Below are 19,264 nucleotides of genomic sequence, written 5' to 3'. Positions count from 1 at the left end.
ATCGAAAATGCGCTCGCTGAGCACTGAGTCGAGGCGAAATCTCGTATAACACGTTTTTTCAAGACAGCCGCAGGTCCCTGTCAGGTTGTCACCGGTCCTCCACCACCACTGCACTCGCCCATTCCGAACTAGCAACCACCAAAGTCAACGCCGATTCAAACCGCATTCACCGGAATCTCCGGTTGCCCGTTGTCTTTTTTTTTTCCTCCTTTCATTTCTTGGTGCAAAAAGAAAGTAAACGAAGACCGACTGAAGACACGTATATAAGCACGAGTACAACCCACCCCCCGGCTTAAGCTTTCTATACTGCTACTTTACATCGCCGCTCAGGTTTTTCCTCCGATTCGGAAGTTTATTACGACAACGATTCAACTGCGGAGGATGCATCTCTACAATGCATGGTTGCCGCCCCCGGTGGCTGAGGAATCGAAGCGAGAGAAGCTGGCTTTTGCTGGAATCGTTCAGTCTGTTAAGGAGTTGTACAATCCAGACGATCCTGAATCCGTTTATACTACTCTTAAATGGGTCTCCGTTCTTGACCTGTAAAGTGTTATCACGCTCAATTCTTTTATCTTTCTCAGCTTAATCGCTTTTAAGTTCATCGTGTTGCCCTTGCCAAATCGTTGTTTCTGTGATTGCTTGAATCTGCGATTTTGTGATGCACCGAGTTTTGGTTTGGCAGTCGTGCTCAATTCGGTATTCAATTAATCATTTTGGTACTTTTGGCTTCCATCTTCCATTGGACAAACCAAGTGTGTGGTCATCTCGCTCCACTGTTTAGCAAAACTGGACGAGTGAGAGAATGGTTCTTGACTGGAATAGGAATCTTTTCCCGGGGACGAAAGAGTTTTGGTATCTCAACTGATTATTTACTGATATAATATAGGGAAAAAAGTTTCAAGGTTCAACAAAAAATTTATAATTTCTTCTTTGTCAAGCAACATTGTTTCCTCCTTCACTCTCTACCACCATCCCTCTCTCTTATTATGCACATGCGTTTGTTTGCTTACAAGTGCATGTACTGTATAGAATATTTTTGTGTTGGTGATTATGTGAATTTGGAACTTCGTAATTGGTCGAATGTTTTCACTAGTTGAGTTCGACTAAGTAGTTAACCGAGGCTTGTATTTATTAAAAGTTACCCGTCCTCTCTGTCACCCTTCATGTTGCTGACATTGTTTTGACCTTAAGCTATGGGCCTCATTAGTTCTGTTATACCTATATATACCATTCAGAATCTCAGATAGTACAGTAATATAATTACAATGATTAATCATCTTGCCTTCATTATTCAGATGTAAAAATGGAAGGCCTATGAGCCAGTGGTGCTCGACCAGAGCACAATTTTCCACCCCATAATATTTCAATTTTTTATTGATACAACATCCCAACACCAGAGGAGATTCCAACACATTCCTTTTTCAAATGTGCCGGATTAAACTGAGTGCTAGGACTGTAGAAACAGCAGATGTCCTGTTTATCTACAGGGGATGCTCTTGACTCATTATTGTGATCCTAAAGTTTACTCTTGTTAGACATTGATGCATATCAAGCTTTTATTTGTTTTTTAATTATTCCAGCTTGGTCATGCACCGCATCTTTTTTTATTTTGCATTCCTACAACTATTGTCATTGTGTACCTTTTTAAATAGATATCACATTAATCAGCTGACGACATCTTGTCAATTAATTGACTTGATTTTAGAACAATTTTCTTTATCTGAACAGATCTCGAGGTTTTGCTTAATTGATTTAACAATTTTCTTTATCTGAATGGATCTCGAGGCTTTGCTTAATTGATTTTGATATTCCTATTTTGGCATGCATCATTTAATAACTAAATGAATCTGAAGGTTTTGTTATTTGGCTTAGTTATTCCTAGTCTTTATGCACTTTGTGTTGATTCATTTATTTTTAGTTTTTGTGGATGGATCTCGAGGTTTTGTTTTACCAGATTTGGATATTATCTTGTTGTGCACTATATTCAGTTCTATGGTTATTTATATCTCTAAGAGGTTTTCTGTTTTGTGTTAGTTTTTTTCTCTTTTGTCCTGCAACTTGTGATTAACAGTGTAAATTGACATTCTGTATGTTCGTTTGCTCTATTATTCTCTGTCAAACTTTATTCAGGCCATCAAGTTCATATTAAGTTAATTCTTTTTAATGAGCAGTGACATGTATGTCTGTTTGATTGATAAAGTTTACTCTTCATTCATTGAGCAGTTTTGTAAAGGCCAAGAGTGAGCTATCTGTCGAAGATGTCTCTGCCATTGTAGAAATTGGAATGAAACTGTTTCAAATATCAGGGAACAAGCTTCATGCTCAGGTGAGGATATCTGTTATGCGAGTTCCTGCTGGAGGTCTTGTCCACAAATTTTAACACGTGCTCTGATTTTTTTTTTTGGGATGTGATTTCTTTATTAGGTTAGATGGGGAAACTTTCTAGTAAGACTGTTGAACAAATACAGGATACAACTGTCCATGAAAGTTCAGTGGAGGCCTCTGTATGAAGTTTTGGTTCACACACATTTTACAAGGTGAGATCATATGTGTGACTTTCGTGATTTTATTCTACAACACACTCTGAGCTATTTGGCGTTGGTGATTCTATGAAGGCGTGATTTCACTGAGTCGAATAAACATATTTGTTATGCTAGAACTTGACATTAATTAAGACGTTCTTTAGATACATACGAGTTCTTTTCATTCACTTAAGTACAATAGTTTCTTCACTTGGTTGCCCTGTTATATGGACTAATCTTGGTATGCTTTTGGGCACAACTATGTTATCAACCTCGGTTCATTTAGCATTGGTAAAGCTAACACTGCACTTGTCAACTTTTGTCTGGGAGTCTAGTAAAGAACACGTACAGCAGCCATGAATGAGAAAAACTTAAAAGATTTCTTATTATTTTTTCTCTGTTACAACACATTACAGAACTCTGTAGTCTGTATATATGGATTGAGAAGGGCAGAATATTCTCCTAATTTTGGGCCTATACATAAAAAATTAATCGATATACCTAAACCGTAACATAAATAAAGAGATCTAATCAAATCTTTCTATTATTTGCAATATATCAATCAAATTTTCTACATCCTCCCTCAACTTGGTGCATCGACATCAATGATGTCCAACTTGTCGACATAGGATTCCAATTTTGGCTCGAATTGTGCTTTTGTCAACACATCATCAATTTGTTGTTCTTTGGTGACAAAAGACATGCATTTTATTCCAATTTATCCTTGATGAAGCGTCTGTCAACCTCAATGTGCTTGGTCCTTTAATGTTGGACTGTGTTATTTGCGATGCTTACGGCGGACTTATTATCACAATATAATATCACTAGAGCCTTGAACTCCAACTCCAGCACTCGTTTTATCCACAATATTTCACGAACTCCATTTGCCATGGCTCTAAACTCAGCCTATGTACTACTTCGTGCGACATCCTGATTTTGCTTCGCCAAGCAACAAGATTCCCACATACAAAGGTAAAATAACCTGTTGAGTTGTAGACCCAGCCTGGTCTGGATTAGAGAACTTTTCCACACTTCATTGATCCTTTGTTTTTGAATAATAATCCCATACCTGGAGAACTCTTTAAATATCTCAAAATCTATACACCATTTCGATATGCTCCTCATAAGGGGCATGCATAAATTGACTCACAACACTGACAACAAACACCATTTCAATATGCTCCTCATAAGGGGCATGCATAAACAATCATTTCTAGTGAGTATTATGTCATCACAATGACTTCATCTCGTCTATGACTTCATCTTGTCTACCAATTACTGGGATTATTACTTATGAGAACAAGATGAAGTCATAGATGAGAACTTTGTTTATGCATGCTAAGAACAAGATGAAGTCATAGATGAGAACTTTGTGGATTGCAAAAGGCTATACAATTGCTCCAATTGCTCCTTACTGAAAGAGGGGGCTGTTGATTGTTTAATGACTTAGGCTTCCAATTAGGAGGTCTTTCATGCAAATTCCAACACTTTCTCATGTGTCGTGGTGCATTACAGCGACCACACCACATCGTTGTGAGCTCAATAGATTTCACCCACTCCAAGTAGTTCCTTCTGTTCAATTTTTGAACGGTTGACTTGGAGTATTATCCATTCTGCTTGGATTTAACGACCCAGGCTGTGGAGGTGGCTGCTGTGTTTTTGTGGTCATCGCATCTGACAAAGAGTTGGATGCCATTGCAAAGTAGAAAAGAAAAAACAGAAAAAGGAATTATCAGTCTATAGTAAACTCTAGCTCTCGTACCGTGGAGGAATACGTACAGTAGCCATGAATGAGAAAAACTTAAAAGGATTACTTATTATTTTTTTCTCTATTACAATGCATTACAGAACGCTGTATATACGGACTAAGTAGGGCAGAATATTCTCCTAATTTTGGGCCTATACATAATCTGTTAATTGATATACCTAAACAATATATAAAAAGATCTAATCATATCTTTCTATTATTTGCAATATATCTATCAATTTTCTCCGCAGAGGTACTTGAGCTTCACCAGATGGTTCAAGTAAATAAATTTTTTGTGGTTAAAAAATTGATAGTTCTCTATAATTGTTGCATGTAAATTACAATCAAAAGTTTTTCAGAATTCTGAGCTTTATGGCATTTTCTGGTGCCTTCTACTGTAGTTTGCAAATAGTATGCATACAAATTAAATCTCAATTTTTGATTCAGGAATACTGGCCCAGAAGGATGGAGATTGAGACAACGACATTTCGAGACAGTGACTTCTCTTGTTCGATCTTGTCGGAGATTTTTCCCTTCAGGTTCTGCATTAGAGATATGGTCTGAATTCAGGTATTTCTGTTGTTTATTTTCTTTGAAATTTAGTTTTTAATGTTTGCAATGCTAAATCACGAGTTTGGCCTGATCAATATCAGGGGGATAAATGAGTTGAAGTAATCTGCATAATAAAATTTATGTTTCTTGTGTAGTTGAAATTGTGCTACTCATTTAATTTGACCAGATCATGTGATGTCTGCAACATAGATTCTAGTGCACGTCGTGGATACAATTTAAATGACTCACCTTCTGAGTACTTGGAAAAAAAAAGATGAGCTTTGTCACTTCATGTCGTTATAGATGAAAAGCAGATTTTAGGTCACTGGACTGAGTTATGTTTTGCTTAGATGCCGCGTTGCACACAAATAGGGTTTTCTTGTGTCTGACTTATTGCTCAGGAAATATTGGAAATATTTTCCAATAAAGGATGCCAGTACCTCTGTGGTACTTCTGCATTATGTTACTATTCTCTCGCTAAGAATGGGAATCTATAGCATCATAACAAGTAAGCTTATAAATGTTTCGTATCCAGTGGAGATTACTTCTCAGATTTATTGGCTGCTTTTATTTTTGATTTGTTTACTTTGTTCTTTGAATGGTTGATTGTAGGTGAAATAGTTCGTTAATCTTTTGATTTCTAGCTTAATCATTACTGGTAAATTCAATTTGATTTTAGTTACCTATTTATTATGTTATTTCTTATAAGTGAACGCAAATTTTTAAATTTCGGTTGTGATATAATTTCTTCAAGAAACCGTATGTTCGAATAATAGCCATTTGTTCTTGTCTAATGTCTAATCTGTAGATTTTTCTGTTCAATGATTTTTTCTCTATTTTAGTCCTGAATTTTGCTTCTGATCTCTTGAGCCGCTATTATTCATTATTCGATATTATTTCTAAGAGAAAGAGCAACTTTGGCCTTTCAATTACATTCTTCCGATGTGTTCGATGATTTTATTTTATTTTATTTTTTTAATCTCAAATGTTAGTTTAACACATGCTTTATTGGATGAAATACATTTTCAGATCTCTAATGGAAAATCCATGGCATAATGCTTCTTTTGAAGGTGCTGGATTTTTGCGTCTTTTCCTTCCTACAAACATTGAAAATAAGGATTTCTTTCAGCGGTAAACGGCTGCATTGTTTTTGTAAATTATTTTGTGATGACTTAGGCGTGGCTTCATTGTTGGCTTGATTTTCCCCGTTTCATTGCAGGGAGTGGGTGGGAATATGTTTAGATCATTGGGGTTCAATACCAAACTGCCAATTCTGGAATAGCCAATGGGCCTCTGTTACAGCTCGTGTCATAAAGAGCTACAGGTTCATTAACTGGGAGGATTTCACACCAGTTTTATTCAATATATACTTGAATATGTTTGAGGTAGAATCTGTTTAGTTAACAGTTTTAGATGTTGTATTCCCATTTTTTAACTGTTAATATACATGTTACTCGGGATTTTCTACTTCATTAATGATTAACATGAGGCTCATCAAAGTGTCCCTTGAGAACTAGGCGCTGCCATAGAAGTCAACTGACCACTGATGTAATTTGTTCTTACATTATCATTAATAAAATATCGTTTCTTATAAAAAAAAAGATTTTGTTTATACTTTTTAAATGTATATTTGATGCTATTTTCGGTCTGCTTTCTCTCTCTCCTTTGCCTGAGATCTGTTTTGAGTTTTGAGGAATAGAAAGTATTTCATTTCCAGTCATTGTTTAGTTGATATAAAAGTATCAAAGACACATTTATGGATGAGTATATTGTTGCAATCAATGCAAAATCATGCAACATTTGTTCGAGGAACTTATGTTCTGAAATGAGTGCATGCATGATATATGTGTAGGTGCCTGTGGCAAATGGGAGGGGTTCATGTCCTTTTTCTGTAGATGTTCCCAGGAACACGAGATTTCTATTTGCAAATCGAACCGGCACACCATCAAAGGCAGTTGCTAAATCAATTGTAAGGCTTGTGTTTACTACCTCAATCTAGAAATGACCATTGGACTTGAAGTAATCGCTTTCATTACTTCATCTGATTGCTAATGCAGGTGTATCTGTTGAAACCTGGTAGCTTGGCTCAAAAGCACTTTGACAATTTGGTCAACCTTTTAGAGCAGTTTGTTTTCTAGAATTCTATTTACAGTCCTTTTTCTTTTTATACAAAGTCCTTTTGGTTTTTCACTTCACGATTTATATGTTTTGTTTTTCAACTTTTTAGATATTACCATCCTTCAAATGGTGGTCATTGGACTTATTCATTAGAACGGTTTTTGTTTCACTTGGTGAATTTATTCCAGAAGCGGTTGCATCAGGAGCATTTGTAAGTTTCCTTCAACGCGAGTACTATTATGCAATAACGTGATAAGCTTTTTTGAGAACGGTTATTGTTTCAGGAGTAAGGATGCCAGTGAGCAATCTGAACTATTCATTACCCAGGTTGATAAGGTTTCTTTTATAAACACCGTGCTGAAGTTGATTGATCGGGGTCAGTATAGCAAAAACGAGCAGCTTTCTGAAACAGTTTCTGCCGCAACTTCTATTTTGTCATACATAGAGCCATCATTGGTTCTGCCATTTTTGGTGTCTAGGTTTCACATGGCGTTGGAGACCGTAAGTTGCATTAATGAGTTAACAGTTCCACATTTTGGCAAGATAACTGCCTTTTGCTCTATCTCCACTTCTAAATCGTCATCACAATTTATGTCGGAGACAGCAGCTTAAAGTTAAAAATCTATTTTTTTGTTGTTGTGCTGGCAACTTTATTCATTATCAATTTGATGGTATTATCAGATGACTGCCACTCACCAGTTGAAGAGTGCCGTGACATCTATAGCTTTCTCTGGGCGAGCACTGTTTTTAAGTTCTTTAGCACCCTTGGATGTGAATTCGACTAGTGTTAGCGGATCTGATTCATATGCTGATCTGCTGATGGTTGCTTTATCCAACACGTTACTTGGTATGGATGCCAATGATCCTCCTAAAACCCTGGCCACCATGCAACTGATCGGTTCCTTATTTTCCAGTGTGAGGGCTCTTTTCACGACACATCTTTAAGGCATAAGCTGTTCGGACTTGGCTCAATCATCTTTTGTTTGTAGATGTCTACCTTGGAAGATAATATGAATGGAGCTTCACTGATTCCTTCAATTCGCTTCTCGGAGTGGCTTGATGAGTTCTTATGTCGACTATTTTCCTTACTTCAACACCTGGAACCTAGTGGTGTCCTGTAAGCAATAATATGATAGCTCACTTTTTATCTTGTTGCTTATGCACACATTTACATATGCATGTACAGTCTGTGGCAATAAGTACCAGCTTCACATTTCCTTTGGTCTAATTAGCCATACTTACTGCAGTAATGAAGGCATTTATTCACCAGCAAGTTCAGGGACTTTCCTGGTTGAGGATGGTCCCTACTACTTTTGCATGCTTGAAATTATGCTTGGCAGGCTCTCAGATTCCCTCTACAAGCAGGTGATTTTGATATCAATGAGGAAATGATTTTCTTTATGTTTCAGTTTTTATTTGAAAATATTGTTGTGAAACTGTACATAATAACCAGCAGGCACTTAAAAAAATTTCCACGTTTGTTGCTACAAATATTCTTCCTGGAGCAATTGCAGAGGTTGGACTGCTTTGTTGTGCTTGTGTTCATGCAAATCCACAAGAAGCTGTTGTTCAGCTCATTAAACCAATTTTAGAGTCAGTTATGTCCTCATTGAAGGCAACACCGACCACTGGTTTTGGAAGTGGCGCAACTTCAACTGCCTTATCCTCTAGCAAGGTTTTCCTTCTCTAAATGACTCCGATAAGTTCAAGTCCCACCAGGATATTTTATTAGCTTATACTTGTGTTTGTTTCTTTAGGTCAAAGGCACTCTATCACCAGCTCTTGAGACATCAATTGTTTATCAGTTGAAAGTTCTTTCAGTTGCAATATGTTATGGTGGTCCGATGCTGCTGCATTATGGGAAACAATTCAAAGAAGTTATTGTTTCTGCATTTGATTCAACATCTTGGAAGGTTTTTCTTCTATCTTATTGACATGAATCTTAGAGAGTTCTGCACATCACACACGGTCTAAGTAGTTTGTTTAACACTTGAAAGTTAGCTGAAGGAAATTTTCACGCATGAATTTTAGAGGCTACTAAGCTAGTAAGACTCATTAATTACATATTTCTCTAGTATCAGGAATCTCCAATGCTATGCCCCCAAGTTCTACACGTTTAATATCTCAACTGATTATTGGATATAGGTGTATTCAAGTAGGGGACAGATAAGGTAAAAAAATCAAGATTGAGAACACAAAAAGTGGGAGTTTATCATGAGTTGATGTTTTGATTTTGAAAAGAGACATGCAACTATTTCTTAAGGTCTGATAGGAAAGATGATTCCCGAAGGTATGTTACTCTTGATCCAAGGTACGGAGATATTAGATGACCTGCGTATTCCTGTTGGTGTTTGGTTTTTGAAGATGCTAGATTTGGTTTTTGAAGATGCTAGATTTATTTTTCCCCATCATGATCGCAAGCTGATTTGAATAACTTTTTTTATTGTGATTTTTTATGGTCAAATTATGGTTGGTTTCTTGCTAATTATACAATATGGAGTAACTCAGCCGGAATCTACTGACTGGAGAAAGTGGGTCATCTAACTATTTGACAGCACACATTGAATCTGAATCTTATTTTTTGGTTTATTGCGACTTCATGCATTTGGTATCCATGCTAATTATATTTGTATGCCTTAATGGAGTCATGGAAATGTTAATATTATTTTTTTGTACTTCCATGGTAAGTGATCTAGAACTTAACTCAAGCAGAATTTAGTGAGCAGAGAAATTATTCGGTCGTTCATAATTAGACATCAAATAACAACCCGTATTCTTATCTAGGTGTATAATTCCTTCATGCACTTGAGATGGTAATTGGATTAGTATGCCTCGGTGGAGTTGCGGACATGATCTATTCTTTTGGGGAAATTAATTGTTGACGATACCTGTTCTTGGAGTTCCAAATTTAATATCCATAAAGTTTTGAATAAATTGCAGGTCAATGGGGCTGGTGATCACGTCCTCCGTTCTCTTCTAGGGAGCCTTGTTCACTATTATCCCATGGATCAGTACAAGTATGCCAACTCTTTCACAATTGGTTCAGATACTTTATGCAGAATGTAGGCAACCATATGTCAGTCCACATACTCGTTTCTTACATTTGGTGTAATATCATGTCTTTTTAGGTGTGTTTCGACTTACTCTTTTGCTACTTCACTGGAGGAATGGATCAATACAAAAGATTTTCCCCATGATAAGCCACCGAATTCACCAAAGTGGCATGTACCTACTAAGGAAGAAATTCAATTTGCAAATGAGCTACTGAAAATGCACTTTGAAAATGCCATGGATGACCTGTTAACAATATGTCAATCTAAAATGCACTCTGATGCAGGTAGTACCTGGTTGGCCGTTGGTCATCTGAAATTAGTTTACCTGAGCATGTAGCTTCCTTAAATGCTCTATTTACCAGACTGTTAGGTACCACTGTGGAGCTTTATACCATGAAGTTATATATACAATAATTTGGTGAGATACACATGCATGCATAATTGTGTTTATGTGTCTGTGATCTAAGGTTCTAGTGATGGTTGTAAGTTATCATTGTGGAATGTATTACACAAATGATTTCATGAAACCTTGATATCTAGTTTGCATTAGTGTAGCAAGAAAATAAACACAAGTTTTCTTTCGTTTTTCTTCTCCGAGTCATCAGTAAAAGATTCTATAGTTTCATTGCAGTCTTATTGACTGATTGATGTGTACTTTAAATACCAGGAGAAGAGAAAGATCACTTGAAAGTGACGCTTCTGCGTGTTGACTCTTCGTTGCAAGGTGTTCTATCATGTTTGCCTGATTTTGCACCATCGTATCGGAATGGAATGGGCAACGATGCAGGCTCTGTTCATTTTTTGATTGCTGGAGCAACAGGTTCACGTATTGGTAGCTCAGAATTACGACAAAAAGCTGCTGATGTCATGCACGAAACTTGCAAGTACATTTAGTTTATTTCTTTCTCTGCTAGCGTTGTCTCCTTGAAATCATGTTAAATGCTAGCTTATCTGAAACTCATAATTGTTGCAAACTTGCAGATATTTGTTGAAGGAGAAGTCTGATGACAGCATTTTATTACTACTCGTTATTCGTATAATGGACACATTAGGAAATTATGGTGGGGAAACCTGTTAGACATTTTCATACTTGTTGGTGTTTGATATCATACAGATTATTTCTTGGTAAATCCTTCAGGAAGTGGTGAATATGAGGAGTGGTCGAATCACAAGCAAACCTGGAAACTGGAGTCAACTGTCATAGTAGAACCTCCAATCAATTTTATTTTGTCGTCTCACTGTAAAGGAAAAAGAAGGTAATGAACCAACTGTTATATCCTGTTGATATGTTGAGGCATGTGTATTTTGATACTGAGTTTGTTATATAGGCCTCGGTGGGCACTTATAGACAAAGCTTATATGCACAACACGTGGAGATCATCACAGTCATCATATCATTTATACCGTACTTCTGGGAACATTTTTCCGTCTGACCGTTTGACTCTGCTTATGGGCGATATTCTTAAGCTCGCTTTGCACAATTACGAAACAGTTAGAGGGTATGTATATTACATCTTTTTTCCCATCTTTGATTCTGTGCTTGAATGATGTGGAAATTGAGAGATTGAGAAGGTTCCTCCAATCTCATTGTGTACACTATTATATGTCGAATTTTAAATTCAGCATTTTTTAGTGTAGTCAAACCTTTCTCCTCTCTCACTATGTCAATGTACATGTAATTACAACCAAAACTTCTCCACTTCCTTTTTCATTTATTATTGTTTACTTCTAAATTGTTTGTAATGTCCTCAGAATGGCAATAAAGTGTCTCCTCAAAATGATGAAAAGGTGGCCATCAACAATTTCAAATTGTGTGCTCACTCTTTCTGAAAACTTGAGAAATCCTAGCTCGCCTGAAAATGCAGTATTAGGTTCTTGTGCAATACTTTCATCCCAAACGGTTCTCAAGCGTTTAACGGTACCACTTTTTGAAGAATTTACATCAAACACTGTAAAGTAACTATTCTCTAATTCTTCTCTTTTTCTCCCTTAAATCCAGGACATAAAGTCTCTTTCTTCATTCCTTTGCGGAATTTTGTTCAGGTAACATTTTATGATGTGTATTTAGTTTTCGCCCCAAATATCGGTTTTCAGTAAATGATATATGTATGATTAACTTCTTGTTGCTTGAAGTTCTAACCATGAATCACTGAAGGCTCAGAAAGCAATCACCGAGGTGAGATTGTTTGATTCATTCCACTTTCCCTGAGTTTAAGCCAGTTTAAATTTTCAAGGTTACCCCTCAAGGAGTTCTTTGATAACATATGCTATACGTGAATAACATTAGATGTGACGATAACAGCTTTTTGTCAAGTATAACATTTATTTTCCGGGAGTATCAAGAAGCTTTTCCCGGGCAACTGGCAGTCACGCAGATGGGACTGATTTTGCAGATCTGATTACTGAGATTGGTTCTATGAGTTTTGAAAGCTCCAACTTGCATTGGCGGTACATATTGTTCTTGTTAATGTTTATTGGAATTACTGTTACTTCTATTTTTTTAAAGAGTTTTATTGATACTATTGCTGCAATATCTACAGCTTAGGTCATAGAATGTACAGTGTCAGACATTATGCATATCCGCTTTGCTTTGCGGCTGTGGTTACTTTTTTTTTTTTTGGTGTGCATAACTACAAATTGGATTAATTTATTTTACTTTAATTTCAGGTATAATTTAATGGCTAATAGAGTTCTGCTGTTGCTGGCTATGGCATCTAGAAACGATCCAAATTCATCTATAGAAGTTTCGAGTGAAATTGCTGGTTTGTAATCAATATCTTGTGATGCCTACTATATCTGATTGTGATAAGCTGAAAATTTGTTTCTTATCGTTTTACTACTTTATTATCCATTGCATTTTCTGTCTGCTGTTTAGTTTGTAAAATTATTGCATAATTCGCAATTTCCTCTGATTCCATAATTTTCAAATCCTATCCATTTCAGGTCACTTTTTGAAGAATCTGAAAAGTCATCTACCACAAACCCGGATACTGGCAATTTCTGCTCTAAACACACTTTTGAAAGAGTCACCGTACAAACTTCCTGAACATAACATAAATGTTACCGGTGAATTGCAGAGAGATGCCAAGTCATCCCTTGAAGGAGCTTTGACGGATATTTTTCAGGAAGAAGGATTTTTTAACGAGACTTTAAATAGCCTTTCTCATGTTCATATTTTCACAGACGCGGATGGTGCCAGTTCTAGAGAGAATTATGGAAACACTTCCTTGCAAAGTTTTGCTGACAAGTCAATGACTCGTTTCTATTTTGATTTTTCTGCTGCCTGGCCTCGTACCCCTAGTTGGATTTCTTTATTTGGAAGTGATACTTTTTACTCGAGCTTTGCACGGATTTTTAAACGGCTTATTCAAGAATGCGGCATGCCTGTTTTACTTGCACTAAAAAGTTCTTTAGTGGATTTTGCGGATGCTAAGGAGAGGTCAAAGCAATGTGTTGCTGCTGAGGCTTTTGCTGGAGTTTTGCATGCCGATGTTTCCGGCATCTCAGAAGCATGGGATAGCTGGATGGAGGTCAAATTGCAGAACATTATCCATGCACCCTCTGTGGAATCTATTCCAGAGTGGACGGCTAGTATTCGCTATGCAGTCACTGGGAAGGGAAAATGTGGAACCAGGATTCCTCGTTTGAGGCATCAAGTAATTGGCTGTCTGATGAAACCTTTACCTCAGACAGTTGCTACTTCTGTAGTTTCCAAACGCTATACTTTTCTTTCAGCAGCTTTCATTGAAGTATCTCCACCACGAATGCCTGAACTTGAAGTTCAGATGCATTATGAACTTGTAAATGAATTGCTGAGTAAGATGAGTCACTCGTCTGCACAAGTGAGTAAAATTATTTCCTTTACACATGCTTGAGAGTGTGTGATGTCACTTTCTAGTTGTCGAACTAAGTGCTTTATTTTCTTCTTGGCCTGTGGTTATTGATTTTTTTTTAATAGTATTCTGAAAATGGATTATTCTTTTAGTAATTTCCATGATCAATTATCTTCTCCTTCGAGATGACCAAGATATGGGCAAGAATTAAATTAGGGTTTTGTGGTATAATATCTTTTCGTCTAAGCTTGAAAATTGATGACCAAAGATTGTTGTGATTTAACTGAGCCTTAAAGTTGGGCTTGTGGGGAAAAAGTATCTATTTGGGATGATAGGTGTATATCCAGTAATCTAGAAAGGAATTTTAGTTAAACCCTGAGCGGAAGCAATTTTTTACATTTCTCTAGTCTTTGTCGAACTTTCTCTTCATGCGTGTGGCCATCCAGTCAATGATTTTATTTTAGCAATATTTTTTTTACTTTTAGTGAATTATCTTGATTATACAATAACAACTGGGTATTGAGAACAATAGTCTCACTCTTCAATTTTAATCTCTTTACTACTTCGATTCCATATTTTTACGTTTTCTTTTCTCTGATTTTTTTCCTTATATAATTCAAGTTCTCCTCTTTCTTTTTATTTTTTAGTTATTGATGGTCTTCATCTTTCTTGCGATCCATTTTCTCTTGCTCGTGGGCTCGCTATATCAAAAAATTCTGCTTCAATTCTTCTTTGAAAGTCGTTGGCTTTGTCTAATAAAACTATGTTTGTAATGTTTTTGACGGAATGTTTCTTCTTGTCGTCTTTGACAAGTAACTGGATCATCAATTATCTGAAATATTTTTTTGATAGTTCTGAAATAGAATGGTTGTTTTCAATACTTGCAATTTCAACATTGGTAGATCATAAATTTGTCCCAGTCAAACTATCTGTTGTGCTGTTTAAATCTACACCGTGAGTGTTCTTAGCAGAAACCATTTTCTCATTCCCATGTCTAGAAAATGTAACTTCTAACGCTCTTTTACCCACAAAATTTACTGGTATCTTTTGTCAAGTTTATTAGTCTTGTCTGTACAGGTCAGAGAATCTGTTGGTGTTACCCTTGCTATCTTATGCTCAAACCTTCGGCTTCACGCTTCTTTTGGCAATGATCACCTGCATAATGCGGGTACCACATGTGCGGATATAGGGGTTGCAGAATCTTGGGATCAATTTTTAGTAAAGCATGCTTCTGAACTGGTAGCTAGTATACAAAACCTTAATGCATTGGAAGCGTTGGTGATTCCAACCAAAAAAATATCTGAGAATGGTATCTCAAATGACCATTCTAAAGTTGCTATAAAATGGATGGAAACGGTACATGTGCTATTAAATTATCATATTTATTTGATTGGTTGGTAGGTAATTGTTGTCACTTTAGTAAAGCAACTAACACGATTTTCTTGCTACATGTGTAGTTGTTTCATTTTATGATCTCATCTTTGAAGTCTGGAAGGTCCTCGGTTTTGCTGGATGTTATTGTGCAACTTCTGTTCCCTGTTATATCTTTACAGGTAAATTTTGTCAGGCACCTTTTGAGCTTCTGCAGTGATCTTTTTTCCCATTTTTATTTCCTAATAAAATGCATGTGATGCTGCACAAGTTTAATATTTTCCTATTATATTATTATTTTGTATTTTGTTGTTTTCTAGAATTATTTTTAAAATTAACTAATAGCATTAAAACTAGAATAATGTTAGAACTAGAAATCTAATTGATCAGCACCTGAAAGTGAAGCTCTGGATTAATGTTTGTTCCTTGTGAATGAATAATTTTCTCTTCACTGAAGAGTAGATGAAGTACAAACAATTCAAAATAAATTCACTTTAATATTTTGAAAACTGGATCAATTTATTAATGAATTGTGTTACGGACCCAAAAATAATGTGCACAAGTCCACGAGCCTTGGAAGTATCTAGAAATGGGGAGGATATATAAATTCTAGTGGGAAGCGTTAGACATTCGGTTATTAATTTGTATCTTGTGACTAGCTTTGGTTAGGGAAATATTAGCATTTCTGCTAGGGTTTTGTAACAGAGTGTATCTCTGGGGAAACTTTTTCATTCTAGTTGCAATATAGTTTCAGTTCGTAAATTTTGTTCCTAACAAATTGTTTACATGTTGCATAGTTCAACTAAAAGCTGTTTAGATATATGACAATCTCTCAGTTGTCCATCTATTATTTGAAATAATTACACACTATTATCCCTGATTTCTATCATTAGTTTGTTAATTGTAGTTTTGAGCCATCATTCAAATAAGCAAGTACTGCAGTGTCATTTCATTAACTTGGTTACAACTCTTAATAGAAGCATAACAAAATGAAAGGTTGTGTTGGCCAGATATTTTATTTTATATCTCTGTTAACAATGCTATGATGTTTGTTGTGTCCTAAGTCTACAATTAAGCTTGATTATTGTTCCTGATAGGAAACATCGAATAAAGATCTATCGAATTTGGCGAAGGCAGCATTTGAATTATTAAAATGGAGGGTGTTTGGGGAACCCCATCTACGCAAAGCTGTGCCCATTATTATTTCTTTAGCCGAAGATCCCAATTGGAGAACTCGATCTGCAACGCTGACGTTTCTGCGAAGTTTCATGTACAGGTATCCTAGCTGATTTTGAATTGGTATATCTTTATGTAAGGCACATTTAAGATTCTGTAGAACGTTCTCGTGTTTTTCTTTTTACATACACCTTTAATTGATTTTCCTACATCACTTTTGTTGAAGAAATTAGATGTGCATTTTTTGAGTATCTAATGAGAGGACTTGGTTTTCTCGCATGTCCAACTATCTAAATTATTTTTTTATTGTTTGTTATGTATGTGTTTTATCATATCTCTCTGCATTCAATAATTGCAAGTTATGATTATTGTACTGATTCTACATTTAGTCATGATGGTACGTGATGAGTCAGTTTCAAAGTGGCTCTACTTTATTTCGCCAATGGGAAACTAATATAGCTGTTAGTTTTAGTATGCCATTGCTAATCTTTATGATTTCCTATCAGTATTTAATATTACTTTGCCATCCTGCTACAGGCACACTTTTATTCTCTCCAACACGGACAAACAGCAGATATGGCAGACCATAGAGAAGCTACTGACAGACAATCAAGTTGAGGCAAGTTTCACATCTGATACATATCTCGTTTACTCATTTTACAAATTTAGCTAGTGGTATCTGTTTACAAACCATATGGCATAAACAATGATCAGTCAGTCACCTTTCGCAATATGAGTTCTGTCATGTATAATCATCACAAACCTTTTCAGGTTAGGGAGCATGCTGCAGCAGTTTTAGCAGGGTTAATGAAGGGTGGGGATGAACAACTAGTTTATGATTTTCGCAGCAGGGCTTATGGGCAAGCCAATCTTGTACTTAACAAGAGGAAGCAGAGGTGGTTTTCTTGCTTTGACTTTACATATGCCATGCTCTTTATTGACCTCCCTCTCATCCTCGGCATTGCCTACCATTACTTCTGAAGATGATTTTAAGTCCATTCCATATAAAATTTGTCAGTCTTTGATTTCTTTGTAATTTGTACATGCTCGTCCTTTCTAGTGAGATGAGTATGCAGTATGGTAGCTTTCTATATTTATTATTCTCTGAGCTATGTTCAATTTGTTGAGCATTGATAAATGTTTCTTTTATGGATAACATTTTATTTAACATTCAAATAGATATATCCCTAGAAGCTAAAGAAATTTGAACAATTTGGTAGAGCTAATCTTATTATGTAAGCCGCCTTCACAAGTCATTAACTTATATTGTTGTTTGTGCCCTGCTGAATATGCAGTCCTTTTCAGAAATGTTCAAACATATTAAATTTTAGCTCGCTACCTGATTGAGTATTTAACATGAAAAAAAATCACATGCGAACTCAAATCAATTAGAAATTTGGAAAAAAATCTTCCTTTCTTAATTGTTTTAGTTGTGCTCAAATTGAAGAGTGGTTATCAAATTTATCCTTTATGGCATTTCCATCTCCATAATATGGTCATTATTATTGACCAGTGGGAATGGTTCTCAATGCAAAGTTATTATTACTCTAGTGTGGAATTATTTATTTAGTCGTGGTCCTGTGTATTTCTGTTTGTGCAATTTCTTACATATACATATAGCTGGTAGCTGGTATTCACATTATCTATGTGAGGAGGAGACATCTTCAATATGTTGTGGGTTTTGGCTCCTGAAATATCGCAGTTCTTATGCACTCCATGAATCAATGTATCTGTCCTGATCTTTTATCACTCTTTTGCTCTTACAGAAGCAAGGTTTCTTCAGTTCCCATTGCATCTATTCATGGTTCCATTCTTGCTTTGGCAGCTTGCGTGTTATCGGTTCCTTACGATATGCCCAGGTATGTTCTATTCTGGACATATTTATCTCGCACTAAGACAGTCAGGAAAGAGCATAGAGAATTAACAGTGGGCATTATTCTCTTGCACATCACAATTTGCTTTATTCATGTTCGAATAATCTAAGATCACAAATTGTAATCTTAGCTTAAATTGAAATCTTAGCTTGTATTTCACTGATTACTCTGTATGATGTTCTGTTATTTTTCTGGGGTTATTATGCTTAGTAAATTTGTGTGAAATGAATTTCCATATTAAGATATATGTTAATTAGTCGTAGCCTCTGTTTCGAAGATGCTATTTTGTTGAAGTTTTCAAACTATTGTGAGCAATTCCATTTGTTAGCTTCAGGCTTATTACCGGTGCCATGGCTTTAATTATGAATGTTGGGCAATAATTTTTAGAACCTTGTTCATTTCTTAACATGAAAGTTGAAAGATGTTTTGATCCGTAAATATATTTGACCCTGATCAATATTCTACACACTGTATTGACAAGTGCTTTGATTTCTTGGACAAGTGATTTATATGCAATAGTTAATGATCTAAAATCCTGTCCCAGTTGGTTACCTGACCATGTCACCTTACTGGCTCATTTTGTGTCGGAGCCATCACCCCTGAAGTTTACTGTTACAAAAGCAATCGCAGAATTCCGTCGCACCCATGCTGACATGTGGAATATTCAAAAAGATTCGTTCACTGAAGAGCAACTCGAGGTATGGCCATATAAGTGATTTCCTTTTCTGCTGTACAGTTGTCTGGTATGAGTAGGAGTCAACCATGAGCTCTTAATTAACGAGTTTATCATCCATTCTTGCAGGTTCTGGCTGATACTTCGACTTCATCATCATACTTTGCTTGATGTACATTGTATTTTAAAACAGCTCTCCCCTCACCCAAGACCAATAGACAAAAAAGGAATACATCAAGATATACATTATTTGATATATTTGTAATGATGTAATCAGATTATTATTTGAAAGGTTTTATTTACATTTTTTTCTTATTTATGACTTTGCTATATTTTTATGTGGAA

The 19,264-nt window shown here is 36.0% G+C and overlaps 1 protein-coding gene across 3 annotated transcripts; it reads left to right on the top strand.

The window, feature by feature from the left end:
- The first annotated feature begins 31 nt into the window (after positions 1 to 31).
- LOC142522838 (proteasome activator subunit 4-like) lies at positions 32 to 19,238 on the top strand. Of its 3 annotated transcripts, none has more exons than XM_075626397.1 (35): positions 32 to 542; positions 2,224 to 2,326; positions 2,425 to 2,537; positions 4,717 to 4,839; positions 5,851 to 5,952; positions 6,041 to 6,206; positions 6,674 to 6,790; positions 6,879 to 6,946; positions 7,049 to 7,150; positions 7,224 to 7,440; positions 7,621 to 7,854; positions 7,929 to 8,056; positions 8,187 to 8,304; positions 8,393 to 8,614; positions 8,697 to 8,852; positions 9,880 to 9,956; positions 10,068 to 10,276; positions 10,660 to 10,876; positions 10,974 to 11,053; positions 11,131 to 11,248; positions 11,321 to 11,491; positions 11,745 to 11,910; positions 11,992 to 12,035; positions 12,126 to 12,168; positions 12,295 to 12,440; positions 12,660 to 12,754; positions 12,936 to 13,834; positions 14,903 to 15,181; positions 15,283 to 15,378; positions 16,294 to 16,472; positions 16,910 to 16,991; positions 17,144 to 17,268; positions 18,139 to 18,231; positions 18,791 to 18,944; positions 19,049 to 19,238. In XM_075626397.1, the coding sequence occupies exons 1-35, from the start codon at positions 382 to 384 to the stop codon at positions 19,088 to 19,090; spliced, it is 5,445 nt and encodes a 1,814-aa protein (XP_075482512.1). In that variant the 5' UTR covers positions 32 to 381; the 3' UTR covers positions 19,091 to 19,238. The 3 variants fall into 3 exon arrangements, with proteins under 3 accessions (XP_075482512.1, XP_075482513.1, XP_075482514.1); XM_075626398.1 differs by having other exon boundaries at positions 33 to 542; positions 8,396 to 8,614; XM_075626399.1 differs by lacking the exons at positions 32 to 542; positions 2,224 to 2,326; positions 2,425 to 2,537; positions 4,717 to 4,839 and having other exon boundaries at positions 6,041 to 6,145.
- Positions 19,239 to 19,264: the final 26 nt, after the last annotated feature.

The sequence above is a fragment of the Primulina tabacum genome, chromosome 13 (genome assembly GCF_025594145.1).
Source record: "Primulina tabacum isolate GXHZ01 chromosome 13, ASM2559414v2, whole genome shotgun sequence".
NCBI lineage: Eukaryota > Viridiplantae > Streptophyta > Magnoliopsida > Lamiales > Gesneriaceae > Primulina > Primulina tabacum.
This window is presented reverse-complemented; position numbering and strand designations above follow the sequence as displayed.